At 42.0% G+C, this 19147-nt stretch overlaps 1 protein-coding gene across 2 annotated transcripts; it reads right to left on the minus strand.

The window, feature by feature from the left end:
- Positions 1-1083: 1083 nt before the first annotated feature.
- On the minus strand, positions 1084-18818 carry anxa14 (annexin A14). 2 transcript variants are annotated; one of them, XM_052093058.1, is made up of 13 exons: positions 18542-18818; positions 18374-18423; positions 17139-17241; positions 16959-17047; positions 16728-16841; positions 16490-16580; positions 16266-16345; positions 16065-16103; positions 15610-15700; positions 13011-13118; positions 12854-12909; positions 1713-1820; positions 1084-1310 (listed from the first exon to the last, which is right to left on the minus strand). In XM_052093058.1, the coding sequence occupies exons 2-13, from the start codon at positions 18413-18415 to the stop codon at positions 1251-1253; spliced, it is 981 nt and encodes a 326-aa protein (XP_051949018.1). In that variant the 5' UTR covers positions 18416-18423; positions 18542-18818; the 3' UTR covers positions 1084-1250. The 2 variants fall into 2 exon arrangements, with proteins under 2 accessions (XP_051949018.1, XP_051949017.1); XM_052093057.1 differs by having other exon boundaries at positions 18538-18817.
- Positions 18819-19147: the final 329 nt, after the last annotated feature.

A 19147-nucleotide genomic window follows, 5' to 3' on the forward strand; every position in this document is an offset into this window, starting at 1 on the left:
GCTATGGTAACAGCATCCAATCACGCCACACTACTGATGTGACAGCACACCCCACAAAGGTGCCTCGCCCGAGGAATGCACACTTGAGAAGTGATATATATATGTCACAGGCCGCATAGGATGGTGGACACACACACACACACAGGTGGCCAATAGTTTGGAATAATGTACAGAATTTGCAGGACATTACTGATGTAAAAAAACAGCACTATCACCACTTGAAAAAAGTCATTTTTGACTCAAATCTAGACAGGCCCCATTTCCAGCAGCCATCACTCCAACACCTTATCCTTGCTAAATCATGTAATCTTGCTAAATTCACTTGCCATTATATCAAACACAATTGAAAGTTATTTGGTTCCTTAAATTAAGCTTAACATTGTCTTTGTGGTTGTTTTTGAGTTGCCACAGTATGCAATGGACTGGCATGTAATAAGGTCAATATTAGTTCCTCAGCCGACAGCTTCATTGAATTCTACCCGCTCAATGCCAGTTTCATGTACAACAGTAAAGGGAAGTCTCAGGGGTGCAGACATTATGGGAAGCATAAGGAAAAGAAAAAGCCACTTTTGAGATAGAAAAACTAAAAGAAAAGGTTAGAGTTAGCAAAGAAACACAGACATTTGACAACAGATCATTGGAAAAGAGTGTTATGGATCTTAACCCCATTGAGCTTTTGTGGGATCAGCTAGAATGTAAGGTGCGTGAGAAGACAGCCACATCTATGGCAAGTGAAGCGTGGGGTGAAAAGTCACCCGAGTATCTGGATAAACTGACAGCTAGAGTGCCAAGGATCTGCAAAGTTGTGAATTTTTGATGAGAACTCTTTGAAGTAGTTTAATTTTTTTTCTTTAATTAGAAAAAAAATCTATTTGTAATAGTGTAATTTTTCATGACTATACATTGTGATCAGTTGAATGCCACTTTGGTGAATAAAAGTACAGATTTTTCCATAAGAGCAAAATCTGTACATTATTCTGATATATATATATATATGTATATATATATATAGGCTATTTCAGAGGTTATCTAAAACTATATAGACAAATAAGAAACCAGAGATTCAAGGTGATTCATAAAGGTGAGTACTACAATGCTCAGAAACATTTTATTTTCAGATTTTCTTAATCAAAACCTGTTTTTAACAGTTATTTACATGGAGAAAATGTGCTCTCAATGTATTTTCTTAGAAGATCATATTCTGTAATATACACAACCCTTTTCCACATATTTGCACTATTGATGTGTTGCTAGTCTTCGGCACGACATATAGCCAACAAAGCCTTCTGGAGTTCACCTTTAAACTGCTTCTATAGAGAGAAACAAGAAATCCAAAGAATTCCTAAAGATTTTCTCAGAAATTAAGTGGAAAATTATATTTTTTAATGATGAAAGATGAAAAAGGGTTCACAAAAAATGATAATACTGTTGTAATTTACTCATTTCCATGCCATTACAAACCCGTATTACTTTCTTTCTTGGAACATGAAAGGACATGAAAGGATAGGTTAGGATACGTTTGTAGAATGTTAGGGACCAAGAGACTCAGTCATCATTCACTTTCACTGTATGGAAACGAGATTCAAAGTAAGTAAATGGTAAATGACATTCTGCCTAACATCTCCTTTTGTGTTCCATGGATGAAAGAAAGCCAAACAGGTTTGGAACCACAAATGAGGATGTTGTGAACTATCCCGTGTATGTGTAAAGACCTGTAAGGTAGTGTACAGTGAGGTCCCTGTTGACTGAAGGTATGCCACTCTAACTCTCAGCAGATCTTCCTCACTGTGAGACACCATCACACCCTGGACCACCGGTCCCTACAAAATGTAGGATAGAATATTGATGTATCTATCATATGTATATAGTGATATCAAAGTATAAAATGAAAAGAAATCTTCACAATGTATGAATTGACGTGAGTGTTTTATTATTTCAGTGGTAAATTTGCATAGAACAACATGCTGTTTTGCAGTTCCAATGTGTAGAGTATGAACGGAAAATCATGAACTCATTAACTCTGAATGCAATGCACACATTTATGCGAAGTCTCCTAAACCCACACCCTGTGACTCCCCATCTAAATCACGAGGTAGTGCCAGCAAGTCTGGGAGTTAGAATGCTTCTTGAAGTTTTTACAACCCAAAGAGCCTCTCCAGAGACACTCGTGATATCACCATCTACACACTGAAAATCTATACACACACACGTTCAAACCATTTAAAACCAAGAAATGGCTTATTTTTAAGGAAATATGTTTTATTCCCGTATGCTTGGGTATTTCTGCTCTTATATCAAACTAGTTAAGATTGTTTAGTTGTGTAGTTAAACTCTGAGGGCTTATATAAAGAGTCTAAGAATATATATTCACTTTTAAGTGTACCAAATACAAGTTTCTAAGGTTCAAATTAAACCTTACAACTCGCCCTAGCTGAATATATATATATACGGTTACATTAAAATGTATTCTGCTATGTTTTACCATCTTTTGAGTGATTCAAACCACATCCGGACCCTGTCATTAATTAGGCAAATGACTAGCCTTGACAAGACAAAGGGAACCTTCTCGCGCCAAAACTGAGGAGCCTCATTGGGTCATTCCTCCCAAAGGAGGCGTGACCTCCCTACCTTAAAAGTCAGGATCTGGTGTGGAATTACTCTCTTGTCTCTCTTGCTTTCTTACTCCGGTACTCTTCTGAACCTCTTCAAGTGTTCTTCAACTTCTCTTCAAGCTCTCTCGTTTTTCTTTCTTTGTCTTTTATTTTATTTGGCGTTTATCTCAGTCTTTTCCTTGTCTTCGGACAAAACTCAGCTCCCTCAGTCAACAACTACTCTTTAAGACGTTTTGAACTTCCCGCAAGCGATCCACGCTCGAGAAGCACCAAGAGAAATCCTCCATCTCACGGACGCAACGAGGACATTCACGCACACACGCAATCTTGTTCAGCGACACAAAGGTCCATTTTGCAAGTATTATCCCATCTAAATTCAAATGCGTTAAAGTGTGTAAGTCCCTTGCTGGCTCTTACGGTTTAACTGTTGTAACAAGTTTGCTATCATTTTCCTTACTGTTTTACTTTGTTTGTTCTATGTTAAATGTTTGTTGTTAAATGTGTTCTACGTTTGTTAAGTTTGTGATATATCCTAGTTCCTTGTATTAAACCCAATTATACGCTTGATTGTCTGTGTTTGTTGGTCATAAAGCAAAGCCTCTTTAATGTGCGATCTAAAGCTACGAGCTGATATTATCAAAGTAAGTTAACGTGCTTTGATTAAGTAAGCTTATACTAAGAATAAACCTTCTGGAGAATTGATCAAGAGTGTCGAGCAAAGTGGTTCGGTGGACGAACTGGTTGGTTGCGTTACGGGTTAATTCCATTAAGGTGTTCTGAAAATGAATACAGCCTGTCTGCATATGATGTATATTCCTAATTAATTATAATTTGTTGTGTTAATTATCTATATATATATATATCTGAAGCAGACTTTTGGGCTATATAACGACTCGGTTACTAACGTAACCTCGGTTCCCTGAGAGGAGGGAACGAGTATTGCATAAGTAGCTTACGCTATGGGAAAACTCCGTTTCTCGAGAAATATTGAAGTCTTTATGTAAAACGCATTGCAGCTGCACAGCAGACAGTAATGAGCGAGGCAGCTCGGTCATTGGCTGTGCTGCGGCAACTGCTCGAACCAATGACGGGGCGACTCTGAACGCGCGACCAATGGGGGCGCGCCTTGCGTTCGCGCGCTCAGAGCCCGCCGAAATTAGCATAGCCAGGCTATATAATGGGCACCCTGTCATACCAGTTCCTTTAGGTTCAATCGACTGAAGCGAACTGACCAAGCACAAGCACGGCAGCTTACGCAATACTCGTTCCCTCCTCTCAGGGAACCGAGGTTACGTTAGTAACCGAGTCGTTCCCTATCGAGAGGTCTCTCCTATTGCGTAAGTAGCTTACGCTATGGGAACACCCTGCAAAACGCCGTCGCGTGCTGACTTCAGCTCTATAAAGCCAGAGGCAGATGCCTGAGCCTTAAAGCAAAGTGATTATTCCACGAGCCGGCCAACGGCGAGCTATATAATGGGATAACACAGAGCGCCTTTGCCCCAAGGTGGGGCGCTCATTGTACAAACACAAGCACATATCTTATGTACTGAGTTTTCTATGTACTGGTACGCATAAAAATCCTCAAAGTCGGTCAGAGACGGACCTTATAAGGGAGGAGACAATGCCCAGCATATACATACTCTATTCCATTCTATAGTCAGGCTGATAGAATGTTGGAATGTAATGAGGGGACCTGTAGGTTATAAAACCTGATAAATGTCGAAGGCGAGGCCCAGCCTGCAGCCGCACAAATATCTTCAATGGGTATCCCACTCGACCACGCCCACGAGGAGGCCATGCTCCTTGTAGAGTGAGCTCTGACGCCTAAGGGGCATTGAAGGCCCTTGGCTTCATAAGCCAGCGCTATAGCATCCACTATCCAGCGCGATATGCTTTGCATTGAAACTGCAAGACCTTTAGTGCGGCCGCCAAAGCATACGAATAGTTGTTCCATCTGTCTGAACAGGGCAGAACGTTCCAAATATACTCTGAGCGCCCTGACCGGGCAGAGTAAATTAGCGTCGCTTTCGTCTGCTGGGGACGATAAGCTGCCAGAGATATCACCTGTACTCTGAAGGGTGTAGAGAGCACTTTAGGAATATACCCGTGCTTTGGCCTAAGGACAACTCTGCAGTCGTTAGGTCCAAATTCCAGGCAAGTAGCGCTTGATGACAGCGCGTGCAGGTCGCCCACTCTCTTGACTGAAGCGAGTGCCAGCAAGAGCGTGGTTTTGAGCGAGAGCTGTTCATGGTGCACGGTTCGGAGAGGTTCGAACGGGGCACCCTTGAGTGCATCCAGGACCGTGGCCAGGTCCCAGATCGGCACCGAGGGGGGGGCGAGGAGGGTTCATCCTCCTAGCGCCTCTTAGGAAACGAATGATTAGATTGTTTTTCCCTAATGAATGTCCTTTGTCAGGATTGTGTGACGCAGCTATGGCAGCCACATAGACTTTGAGCATGGAGGGTGTGCGGCCCGCCTCCAGCAGCTCTTGCAAAAAGGCGAGTACACTTGGTATCTCGCACGATTTGGGGTTCAAGCTCTTGGTATCACACCAGTCGCTGAACACTTTCCATTTTTGGGCATATAAGCGCCTAGTAGAGGGCGCTCGCGCCTCAGTGATGGTTCTCAAAACTCCACTGGGGAGGTTCTCGGAACCCGTTGAGGGGCCATGCATGGAGGGCCCACAGATCGGGGCGGGGATGAAAAATCATCCCGTTGGCCTGCCTGAGGAGGTCTAGCCTCAACGGAATCGGCCATGGGGCAGATTGCATCATCTGCATCAGTTCTGGAAACCACGTCTGGTTTTTCCAGAGTGGGGCTACCAGGAGCACTGCACATTTCACTTCCCTGATCCGACTGATGACCTGAGGTAGCATCGCGATCGGGGAAAAGCATACAAGGGGCGGCTCGGCCAGACCTGGGCGAAGCGTCCGTGCTTTTTGAAAAGAAAAGGGGGCAGTGCGCATTTTCCCTGGAGGCGAAGAGGTTGACCTCCGCCTCGCCAAGTGTTTGCCATAACCACTGCACCGTCAGGGGGTGGAGAGACCATTCCCCTGGGAGAACCTTGTCTCTGGACAGCATGTCCGCCCCCTGGTTCAGGGCGCCTGGCACATGCGCTGCTCTTAGCGAGCGCAGGTGGTGCTGTGACCATAGGATGAGCTCCTGGCCATAGAGTGCAGGGAGCTCGACCTGAGTCCACCTTGGCCGATTTATATACGAAACTACCGTCATGTTGTCCGTTCGGACCAGGACGTGTTCGTTTTCAGGTACGGAAGCAGGGCTCTGAGAGCCAAGGCGACCGCTTTCATTTCCAGACAGTTTATGTGTAGGCGCTTTTCCGGGTTTGACCAAAAGCCGGAGACAGGCCTGCCCTCGTAAAGGGCCCCCCATCCTATTTTGGAGGCATCTGTCGTGATCATTTTTCTCCGCGCATTCACGCCCAAACTCACGCCAGTTTGATACCAGTTGATGGCTTTCCAGGGCGTCAGGGCTTTTATACATCCGTGATTCGCTCTGATCAAAAAGTGGCCCGAGCGCCACGCGTGAGTGGGGACACGGCTCTTGAGCCAGCGCTGGAGAGGACGCATGTGCAACAATCCTAGCTGGAGTACAGCTGATGCCGAGGCCATGAGACCAAGCATTCTTTGAAATCGTTTGACGGGGGCGTGCGCGCCCGTTCTGAATGATGTTGCAAGGCGTCGAATAGAGAGCGCGCGCTCTGATGAGAGGCGCGCTGTCATCTGCACTGAGTCTAGCACTATTCCCAGAAAAGAGATATTCTGGCTGGGGGATAGCACGCTCTTTGCAAAATTGATTCTCAGATCCAGGCATTCTAGATGGCTGATAATCCAAGATCTGTGCGTCGTTAACTGATCCTCTGATTGTGCTATGATTAGCCAATCGTCGAGGTAATTCAGTATTCGCACTCCCCGCTGTCTCAGGGGGGAAAGTGCTGCGTCCATACATTTCGTGAATGTATGGGGGGCCAATGATAGGCCGAATGGTAGTACTGTGTACTGGTATGACTGTCCCTCGAGCTGAATCTCAGAAAAGGCCTGTGATGAGGCGCTATCGGAATGTGAAAGTAAGCGTCTTTCAAATCCACTGATAGAAACCAATCCCCGGGGCGAACTTGCACGAGGATATGTTTGGTTGTTAACATTCTGAACAAGCGAATCATTAAAGCTTTGTTCAGATGTCTGAGATCTAGGATGGGGCGGAGGCCACCGTCCTTTTTCGGGATGAGAAAATAGCAGCTGTAAAAATCCGCCTCGCTCATAGAGGGAGGAACAGTTTCTATAGCGCCCTTTTCTATCAGTTTGAGCACCTCGGTAAGTAGAACATGTGACACATCTTTCCTCACTTTCGTCTCGACCGCCGCTGAAAAGCGGGGCGGTCTGCGAGCGAATTGAAGTGAGTAACCGTGTTTTATTATGTTCAAAACCCATTTCGGCATGTCGGGGATTTTTTCCCAGGCTTCTGCTCGCACAGATATGGGCTGAATGCTGGCTGGGGGCGTGTCGCAGTGACGTATGGGCCCCACCGGCAAATTGCCTTGTGCTAACACAGAGTCTACAGCTCTCAGAGGCGCAGGTGCGCGCTGAGCCGCCGTGTTCAGTGCAGAGTGCAGGGGTGCGTGTGAGAGTACAGGCACGCGCGCTATCTCCGAGATGCTCGCGGCATGAGTCGGAGAGATACTTGAAACTGTATGAACAGTGTTTTGTGGTGGGGGAGCATACATCGTAATAGGCACGCACGCCACATTCATAAAGCTTCCCGCATTTAGCGGGGAGTTTCTTGGCTCGCGCATTGCATCTCTGATGCTTGCGGCATGAGATAGAGAGCTGTTTGGAACTGTATGGGCAGCGCTTATGGGTGGGGGTGCACATACTGTAGTAGGCACGCGCACCACTTCCATAAAGTCTTCCGCTCGCGGCGGGGATGTCTTGGCTATGCATACAGTGTTTGTGTGTAGAGGTGCGTGCAGTACAGCAGGCACGCACGCTACATTTATAGTATTTCCCGTTTTTACTGGGGAAGTGTATATAACTGTGGGAACAGTGCTTGTGTGTAGTGGTGCATACATGACAATAGGCACAGGATCTACATTTTTGGGACGTCCAGCCTGAACTGGGGAGGTATTTGGCACTGTTTGGACAGTATTGATATGTGGAAATGCGCACTTTAGTGTGGACATGTGAACCCTTAGTGACACAGGCAGAAAATGACTCTTTTCGTGATTTCTGTGTGTCGCCGTAAAAACGCCGTTTGATTGCAGGTGAGCGAGTTCTTTGACTGGCCCATTGACTGCTGTATAGACATTTCCAGCCGCCTGTAAGGGGACTGGGTAATGTTTTACATGTTTGAGAGAGAGTAGTCCGGCTTTTGCGAGACGCGTACTCTCTCTTTTTCTTCCTATTGCTAGGAAGACTTACAAGGCTCCGGGTTCAGTGTGATCTTGGGCCGAGGACCTCGTTGCTCATGCGGCTTTCTTCGGCCAGCGGAACGCGAGCGGCGTCGAGCGTCCTTTTCAGGTCTGCTCCTTGGCTGGGAGACGGGAGGCGCCGCCCTGGCTCGCTGCTGCTGCTGAGGAGGTTTCTGAGACGAGCTGGATTGCTTGGGCAGGAAGTGATGCATAGCCTGCGAATACTTCCGGGCCTCAGTGAAGCGCTCAGCGAATTCTTTCACCGCCGGTCCGAACAGGCCGCTCGGAGTGATAGGCGCGTCAAGGAATGGCGCCTTATCTGCGTCCTTCATCTCCGTTAACGTCAACCACAGATGCCGCTCAAGGACAGTCAAGTTAGCCATGGCCCGGCCGATGGATTGGGCGGTGGCCTTTGTGGCTCGCAGGGCTACGTCCGTGGTGCTGCGCAGGTCCTTGAAAGCCTCAGGTTCAGGTCCAGACTCGTCCATGGTGCGGAGAAGTTTGGCCTGATAGACTTGTAAGACCGCCATTGAGTGAAGCGCTGATGCAGCTTGGCCGGCGGCGGCGTATGCGCGACCAGCGAGAGCTGACGTGGATCTGCAGGGCTTCAAGGGATGAGAAGCTTTGGCCTTCCATCCAGTGGTGGAGGGTGGGCACAGGTGGTTGGCTACGGCCTCCTCGAGGGGCGGAGTTGCCTCATAGCCTCTTTCTCTCGCGCCGTCCACTGAGGAGAGCGAGGAAGAAAAAGAAGGCTTTAGGCGAGCAGAGTGCAGGGCTTTCCACGACTTCGTGAGTTCGTCGTGGACTTCGGGGAAGAAAGGAGAGGGTCTCTGTCGGGGGGCCTGCTGGCGCCCCTGCAGGAACCACTCGTCCAGCCGGCTGCGGGCGGGTTCTTCTGGAGAAGACCAGTTGAGCCCGAGGTCTTCCACGGCCTTGGACAGGATACGGACGATCTCAGAGTCCATGCTGGTGCCTGTCGGCCAGTCGTCGGATGCAGCGTTGATAGAAAAGCTGTCATCCTTTTCATCGTCGTCCCCTGATGTGCCAAACGAGACGAGACCCACCGCTCTGCTGGAGGGGTGCAGGTCCGCTTTCGTGAAGTGGACTGGCGGAGGGGAGATCTCTGGTAGCGGTGACGCACGCGGGGACTGGGCCGGCGTGAAGTCACCGAAGTCTACGTGCTCCGGCAGCCTCTGTGAGCGGCGCTTTTTCTTGCGCGGCTCGTACAGAGGTGGCGGCACGGTGGAAGCAGGCTCGTTTGCGGCGAAAGCGGCAAAGCGAGCGCGCAGCTCGGCGAGGCCCAGGGAGTCACATTCGGGGCATCCGCCCTGAATGAGTGCAGCTTCTGCGTGGTCCGGTCCCAGGCAGCAAGTGTAAATGACGTGCCGATCTCCATCAGGAAGAGGGCCTCTGCACGAGGCGCAGGCTGAAGGCATTTGAAACAACGCCTTGAAAAATTGCTCTTTTACTTTAAAAAGCGTCGCGGGCGAGCGCTTGCAGTAAAGGATATGCGATGTGCGCCGGATGGCGTAGCAGAAGGTTTCGAAGGCGGCTGAAGGCGCCGGCGTCCTCTAAGCAGTCCTGCTGTAGGCTTTTCGACTGCGAAAGACTCCAACAATCCGGAGGATCCAGCGAAGAGAAGGTGTTCGCTGAAGGAGATTAAATCTAAAGGAACTCGTATGACGGGGTGCCCATTATATAGCCTGGCTATGCTAATTTTGAGCGCGCGAATGCGAGGCGCGCCCCCATTGGTCGCGCGTTCAGAGTCGCCCCGTCATTGGTTCGAGCAGTTGCCGCAGCACAGCCAATGACCGAGCTGCCTCGCTCATTACTGTCTGCTGTGCAGCTGCAATGCGTTTTACATAAAGACTTCAATATTTCTCGAGAAACGGAGTTTTCCCATAGCGTAAGCTACTTAAGCAATAGGAGAGACCTCTAGATAGGGAACCTCTGTTTTGGGGCAATTTAGAATGTATGGGTATCTCGTTCAAACCGTATGATTAATCATTGATTACAATCATTAATATTAATTGCACATTCCCCAAACCTGAACCAAGAAACCCTACAAATGTTTTTTTTTTTTTGCGATGATCATGAAGCCTTAGCTATATGCATTTATTGACAATGTACTGTGCTGCATTTATTCATTACACTGCGTTATTTTATTTCTGTATTCTTTTCCTTTTTTATTCATTTTAATATTTTTGTTTTGTTTATTGTATTACTTTTTATTCTTATTTCTTGTTGTTAATGGTTTTAAAATGTATTTGTATGTATCTTTTAGTTTCTTTATCATTTTCATGTAAAGCACATTGAATTGCCAGTGTGTATGAAATGTGCTATATAAATAAACTTCTTTACAGAAATTTAAAAAGTTGAATTTCAATAAATAATTAATATATTATATAATAAGATATTATTTAATGTTATACCTGTAAAGTGGTAACCTTACCAAAGGACAAAGTGTAATCTGTTAAAATTATTGTCCAGCAACAATAACTAAATTTAAGTAATTAAAAGTTTTGTAACAGAAGTATTTTTTAATTCTAAGAATTGTGTACACAAACATACACACATGAGACAGACACCACTTTAAATAACTTCAGTTTTGTCAGATAAGCTCAATTTAAAATTTGATTGAACTATCTAATGTCTATTTTTAATGAAAAAAGTGAGTTTAATTAAAACAATAAAGTCAACTTTTATACTATTTTAAGTCAACTTAAATTTTTAAACAGCACATACAATATCAAGATTGGTGGTGAAGGTAGAACATACAGGCTTTTTGAGCATGCTCAGTTTGATCACTGACCCCCCAACACCCTCCTATTTGAAACTTTGTGCACCTCTGTGAAATGGAAGTTTCAATTTCAATGCTGTAAGTATATAAAGCCAAGCTCTACCTTGGAAAATCAGGAAATATGTGGGAATTTTAATATTTGATTTGGACTCTTTAGAGATGTTATCCATTTGTTAACATCATGGAAAGTTCATGAAAATTTGAAAATTCATGGGTGAAAATCTGGGGGAACCTTGTAAGGCTGAGCACTATGAACTGCACATTGTTGCACCTGCTACTGAGCATGCCCACAGGAGAAGCATTGTTGCTGAAGAAACTACCCACAATCCCCTGCTCTTGAATTTATTTAAGTGTGTTTGGTCAAAGCGTGCGTACTTATGAGGACATATCAATTATTTGTAAATAATCGGTTTTGAATTAATAGATGTTTTAATTATGTTTTGCTGTAAAAAGTTCAAGTCACCTTCAGAGTAATTAGTGTTTGCTTTGATGAAGTTTCTTTATTTATGCAGAAGTTTCAAACGTTTGAAGTATTTGTAACCTACAACACTATTTAAATTAGACCAACTTATTTGTCTCTTGGTGCAGCTCATACATGATCTTATGTCGATATATAGATCTGCTAAAAATATTATATTATTATAATATAATAATTTGTATTATATTATTTTCAAGAATATTGAAAGTTTATTGTTGAGATCTTTTGAAAATTTGGTTCAACATTTTGGGATTCCCAGATATCAGTTCTTTAGATATTTACAGCTGCGCTACCAGCTCTGTACTATTTTGGGGAGTAGCATACACAGCCCTAAAGCGGTAGACACTCTGGAAGTGGTGATTACTGCTTTTGGAAAAGGTCATGAGGCATCGATGTTGAGAATAGACACATAAAGAGTTGGGTCCTAACCAGTGTCATGATCACCAGACAGATTCTTTTAAGAGGTTGGAGATCGGCTGGAGCGCCCTCATTTCTGGATTGGTGCTTGGAGATGGGAGGGTGGCGGCCTTTGATGTAGGGTCTTTTAGAAGACTAAGGAAATTGAATTTGTTTATGGAGAAATAGGGCGGAAATCTAATGTTGCTGGATGTGTGATTATTACTATCTATTTATTTATTTTGTGTGTGTGTGTATATGTGTGTCTATAATCATGTACGACCATTGGTATGTTGTTGAGGGCCAGGGTGGGGTTGGTGAGGGGGAGGGGTGACAGTGGGAGTTAATAGTTGATTCTTTGTATATATGTTTTGTTTTTCTGTGTTTAATATGTAAATCAATAAAAATTGTTAATCAGAAAAAGTTCAAGTTTATTGTATTAAGTTCATGGAACTTAAGATCCAACTTGAATTGCTAAGTTGGTAAAACTAATATGCCTGAAGTTGAATAAACTCAAAAATGCTTTGCTGCTGGTTGCCTTACTTTTTTTAAAAGTTTACTCAACTTTTTTTTTACAGTGCACCACTCACACATATACAGAAATCTGATAGATCTGAAGTTATGGTAAATGGTCTGCACTTATATAGCGCCTTTTTAACCTTAGCGGTATTCAAAGTGCTTTACACTGTGACTCATTCACCCATTCATACACCAATGACAGCAGAGCTGACATGCAAGGCACTAGCCTGCCATTGGGAGCAACTTGGGGTTCAGTGTCTTGCCCAAGGACACTTCGGCATGTGGAGTCATGTGGTTCAGGAATCGAACCACCAACCCTGCGATTAGTGGCCAACCCACTCTACCACCTGAGCCACAGCCGCCCCAAGTTGTTGATTTTAGAGCAGAATCAATACTTGAATCAATAATTACAAGGACATTTATAAAGGCAAATATATTTATAAATGCATACACTGTAAAATGTAATAAGCTGACTTTAATAAAAAAAAAAAAAGCGAGGAGTACATTTCAAGTAAATATACTTATTTGGCTCAAATAAAGTGGACTATTCCTAGATTTTACAGTGTATGAAGAATGTATAAGAACTGTTGGGTTGATTCGAACAAATAAATACAAAAAATTACTTTCATAGTTTGGATCCGCTGGGCCAAGTATAGATGTTGATTCTGTATACATTGCACTAAAGAGAGAAAAGATGAGATTTCTTATTGCTTTGTCAATTTTAAACTACTGATAATCACAAACAAACACATTAATTCATACACATATAAACAGATTTACCTAGTGTCTTTAAGCCCTTTTTCAGGTCTCCAGAAAGAACTCCTTTAAAGTGTCCCTCTAAAGCTTCATCCATTGTCTGGCCTTTCTCAATCTCCAGTTTACTCAGCACTGAAAATGTATTAAATAAACAACTGAAAAGAGACTGCAAACAGAAAAATACCTATCCAAGTCTCTTTAATGCTGTGTGCATTTTCAATTTCCCTTTTTGATTTGTAACTAGTAGCACCTATTAAACATTAAAAAAAAAAGTATGTTCTCATATGGGTACAGCTGGACTACACAAGTTGTGAAATATTTAAATAATATCAATATATACAAAGCCAAAGAAGCTTCTATTGAAGCTGCTTTGGAACAGTGTGTATTGGGAAAAGCACAACAAAAAAACTATACAAATAAAAATTATTTGAATTTATGTTGCAACATTTTTTTGTACTTTGGCAACAAAATCTCAATGTTCTCTCTTGGCGTAGTCAAACAAACAAGTGATAGCCAAGTGCTGAAGCATTTTACCAATCAGAAATTAGCATAATTAGTTATGATACAATGTACATAATTAGTAATGGCCAGCATTGTCCAATCACTACCAACCATGTTAAAATAAAAATAAAAATTGTACATTATAATTTCTGAATCTATGTGCTGATTACCATTGTTCCATGTCTGTCAACCATGTTGAGTGGTCTAAATATCATCTGCAAGCCTGAAACTGAACTTTTAATAGGAAGTTTGGATTGAACGAACTGGACTTCATAGGAAAGCTATAGGATGCTCCCTTGCTCCCTATTTAGTTAATGATTTAACCTCCAGTGTGCTGTCTGTCTGCAGTGGTTTCAAAACAGTTCGAAAAGCACGATATTTTCATCCTAACTCCATAAAAGGCCTCTGAAATAAAACAAATGTTCTCAATGTGAAAATGCACATAAGTATAGGATTTCTAATGAAAACCTTGTGCTATTGTTCACAGTAGTGTACACTGTGTTAAGTAGCGTGGCGTTTCACAATACATTGCTCAAATAAAAAAAATGGCATACTGGATGAAACTAGAGACTAATCTTTTGACTCAAACAGGTTTCAGCGTAAAACTTTTATTAGGTTTCTTATCAGATGTTGTTTTGTTGACATTTCTCCCAAAGACAAACTCTGCTGTGATCGGCTCCATGTTGATTTGTTACATGACACCGTCCGTCAAATGTTTAACCCTTTACTGACAGCCCAGAATCTCCTCAACTGAGATCAGTCAGTTTAGATAAAATTAAATTATGCAATGCATACAGTGAAGCCAAAATATAACATCCACGAATATGTACGCAGAGTAGGTTAGATTCCCCTTTAAATCTCATTTATGTTTACAATGGTGTTTCACATCATTGACCTCAAAACTACTGCATTGTGAGGGACCAGGCTTGAGAGAAAATAGAGGAAAAGATCTATAGCAAGCATGGACTTATATGTACTACTTTTCTTGTGTTTTTTTTTCTTCTTCTTTTTTGGAGCATGACTACTTAGGGATTATTCTTTATTATTATTATATACTTTTTGAATTTACATTTTAGAAGTGACTAACACATTAGCTGGTTCGCAATGTGGTATGTTCTTGTAAACAAATTCTACGTTATCATCAACCGGCAAAAAAAAAAAAAATCATCATGAGGTTGCTGAATCTACATGTCACAAAACATCTGAAAACTCATTCTTCGCCCTCCTGTCCTTCCAAGCTCATTCTTACTAGGTAGATAGGCATGACTGTTCTTCATGAGAACACAAGTCCTTGTGTTGAGAAATAGCAATTATTTCTAAACCATTTTTTTGTTTGATTAAACCTCCAAAATGAGGATTTATTCAGATTTAGCTAACTTTTGGAGAAACGTTCAGCAATTTTGTTACCAATAGTATAGCTAGGTCAGAAACACACACACACACACACACACACACACACACACACACACACACACACACACACACACACACACACACACACACACACACAGTTGTGTTTCCATGTTTTATGGGGACTTTCCATAGACATAATGGTTTTTATACTGTACAAACTTTATATTCTATCCCCTAAACCTAACCCTACCCCTAAACCTAACCCTCACAGAAAACTTTCTGCATTTTTACATTTTCAAAAAACATAATTTAGTATGATTTATAAGCTGTTTTCCTCATGGGGACCAACAAAATGTCCCCACAAGGTCAAAAAATTCGGGTTTCACTATCCTTATGGGGACATTTGGTCCCCACAAAGTGATAAATACACGCTCACACACACACACACACACACACTGGTGTGGCTAATCTTATGAGGGCTCTCCATAGACATAATTATTTTTATACTCTAAGGACTATCCCCTAACTCTAACCTTAACAATCACAAAAAACTTTCTGCAGTTTTATATTTCCATAAAACATTGTTTAGTATGTTTTTTAAGTGATTTGAATTATGGGGGCACTAGAAATGTCCTCATAAACCACATTTATAGCATAATACCTTTATAATTACCAGTTTTTAACCTAAAAAAAGTTCTTGAAAACCACTTAAACCTGCCCACGCACACACACACACACACACACACACACACACACACACGTAACTCACCAGTGTTGAGATGGTCTGGATGTCTTGTGGTGAGTATGCTGATCCAAATTTCAGTAGCAGGTTTCTTGTTTTTGAGCTCCTCAGACAGAGCCTGTAGAACATCATCATAATGCACAGAGTGAATTTTTTTCACTGAGCTGAAATCAAGAGGATCAGTGTGTCTCTACTGGAATCTGATGCAGGAAACTTTGACATGGCAAATGACACAATGCAGTTATAGATTGAAATCTTGCTTGCTGAAGTAACCTAGAGGTCTCACTTCTGGCAGGTGCAATATAAAAGATCAAACAAAGCTGAGTCGACTTCATAGAGCACTTATCAACTACATATCAGAATTCATGAGAAAAGCAGTCCTATGAAGTCAGAGTGACTTACAGTATGTTTTCAAAAAACATTTTGTGCACTCGACTCTAAAACAGGTATGGCCAGAAAAGATTTGAGCAGATTGGACTCACCATTACATCTTGGTTTATAACTCCCGACCCATTCTCTTTCTAAATAAGGAAGGGGGTGGGGGGGGTTGTCACAACTCACACAAAACATGACACCAGATCATAAGATAGATATTTATCTCCTTTGATCAAAGAACTAGAACTGGTTTTGGTGGTACATTTTTGACAGTGTGATTCAAGACAGAGAGTGTTATGCTGTCTTACCTTCAACAAAGCCACGATGAGCTTTGAAAAATCTCCACTAGTTTCACTGATCAAGTCTTTCTCCAAATCCCGCTTATACTCTGTAAATTCAAAGTGTCAATACAATGACATACTGTAACATTAATACACAGATACAGTATATATAGACAATTACTCAGCCTAATAATGAGAATGAATTTCATTTTCTTTTTACTTACACATTTGTAAAATCACTATTTATGTACCTAGATTGTATGCAGCCTTTATGTCAGAGAGCATCTGCGGTGTCCTTGTACACAAAATCTCCAAAAGAGTATCTTCATTTGTACCAGCACCCTGAACACACATAAACACAAAAAGAAAACAAATCAACATTGGCAGAATGTAAATCAATCTACTGTATAGTTAAATGAATGTCAATATTCACACAACATGTAATTGCATACTCATACTCAAGCACTTTACTAGATAATAATAGCAAACCTCCATGGCCTTGCGCAAGCGATGGGCTTCAAACTGCTCTGGTGCCATCATCAGACCTAACATCAGAGACTGCAAATCACCGGACAGAGCCTTCTTTAGACTTGCATCCAGTTCCTGTACACACAAACATGTACAAACAATTCACATTCTGTATGCATTTCATCCCACCAATATTTCTTTCATGTTTCTTTGCAATACAAACCGTCACATGCACATTTGTTGCACACATACCTTTTCTGTTAAATTCTTGTAGACTCGGGCCAGAGCTTGTCTTTGAGCATTATTGCGATTGGTTAGTATTCCCACAAGGGTGTTCAAATCTTTAACAGACAGGTACAGCAGTTCAATATTTTACTAATATTCAAAAATACTGCATTAATTGATGAACCTTCATCCTTGCTTTCAATTTACCTTTCTTGTCCAGAGCTGCTTGAAGGTGAGACACGTCTTTCTCGGGACGGAAATTTGGATATGGGCGAATGGACCCCAGAGTGCCCCACCACATTGTCTCGGACTGTGGGATGAGATGTGGAAAAGGGAGAGGAATCGGGGATGAGAGATGGGGAAATAAAGAGGATATAGATGAGGAAGGCGAGGAAGATATGTCACGTTGCGAAGGGAAAAATATAAAATATAATTAAATTCTTTATTTATTTAATTTTGGTAAAATTATTCATTTCAATTTGATGGAATTTTGTTATGAAATTGAAATGCGAATTTAGGGCATTGGAAAACTTGATGATTTGGCTTGTTTTGGCACATTTTTCATTTGCGGAGAAAAGTTTACGAACTAACTGGCCACATTTTACTGAAACATAAGGTGCTCTGTATTAAATTGTGCTGTTGTGATCGCGATATTGCTTGAAGATGCTTTTTTATTATAAATGAAGACTTTTATTTTTGCTGATTTTTGCATAATGCCACCTAATGGGCAGGGAGGAGAATTTATAGTGAAAAGGACTTAAATATTGATCTGTTTTTCACTCACACCTATCATATTGCTTCGGAAGATATTGATTTAACCATTGGAGTCATATGGATTATTTTTATGCTGCCTTTATATGCTTTTTGGACCTTCAAAGTTCTGGCCACCATTCACTCACATTTTATGGACCTACAGAGCTGACATATTTTTCTGCAGAAGAAAGAAAGTCATACAAATCTGGGATGTTATGAGGGTGAATAAAAGATGAGGGATTTAAATTTTTTGGTGAACTATCCCTTTAAGCAATATCATGATCACAATAGCGCTATTGCGGATCATCAATTTAATACAGAGTAACTTACCTTTTGATCAAAATTTGGCCAGTTAGTTTGTAGGTCTATATTCTTTCTCCACCAAGGAATATTTTGCAAACACAAAGTCAAAACATCAAGTTTTGTGTATTGCCAAGCAATGTACAGGTGAAACACTGATCTGCGGAGTGCTGCAAACAGTGAAACGCCCCATTGCAGTTACATTATATGAAATATCAGCACTGCTTACCCAATCAAAGTAGATTATTGTGTAAATAACAGTTGTGTGACGACAAATACAAGTATACCAGGAACAACAAAATGGGACTGAACTAAAGTTCAAAATATTTCTAAAATTATACAAAACTTTACAAAATGGTAGAGAAAAGTGTGCAGGTGCACACGCTCACCATAGGTGCAAGTTCTTCATTTGATTTATCTTCTGTACTCATGGCAACACCTTCATTAATGAAAAAGTTTATCAGCTGTATTAAGATTCCTTGCACAACACACGATCAATAATCCTAGATAAACATAAAAACTGAGCAAATGAGAATTAATAGACAAATTTTACCTACTGAAAGTCGTTAGAGGAAACGTCTGTGCTGGTACCTCGATCACAGTTGAGACTGAGATTCAATTTATATTAGTACCCTAGTCCTGCCCTCTAAACCTGAATTCTATGTTTTAAATTATTGTTAAAGAATAATATTGGAATGATGTTCTTTATGTTAACTAAGCCTCTTGACTCTTTAAGTCTGAATTTGTTTTCTTAACTACAATACCATCAACGCGAAAAGTTCTCAGAGTCGTCTGGCTGCTTACGGCACAAAATGGCTCGAACAAAAAAGTAGCTCTTAATGCTCCAGATCAGATTATATCAGATAGCCATCACTGGGTGTGACCTGAAGGCTACATACACACTGAAATCGGTAGAAACCTGCATAACTGGAAGTGTAACAGAAGTAGCCCCCGACATCAAGCATCTTGGACTTAAAAAGATGGCTCTAAATTAATGTAAACAATGGGATTCGTAGTGTTTTTGGTTTATATTTCAATTTTACATCAGAGCACTCAATATCAGTTCATTGATAGCCACTGAATTTGAGTGGTGTACTTTGAGAAATGTGGGAAAGTGTACTTAATGTCAACAGAGACGTTAAGTTGAACTTGGAAGTGACTGT

The sequence above is a fragment of the Xyrauchen texanus genome, chromosome 26, assembly GCF_025860055.1.
Source record: "Xyrauchen texanus isolate HMW12.3.18 chromosome 26, RBS_HiC_50CHRs, whole genome shotgun sequence".
Classification (NCBI taxonomy): domain Eukaryota; kingdom Metazoa; phylum Chordata; class Actinopteri; order Cypriniformes; family Catostomidae; genus Xyrauchen; species Xyrauchen texanus.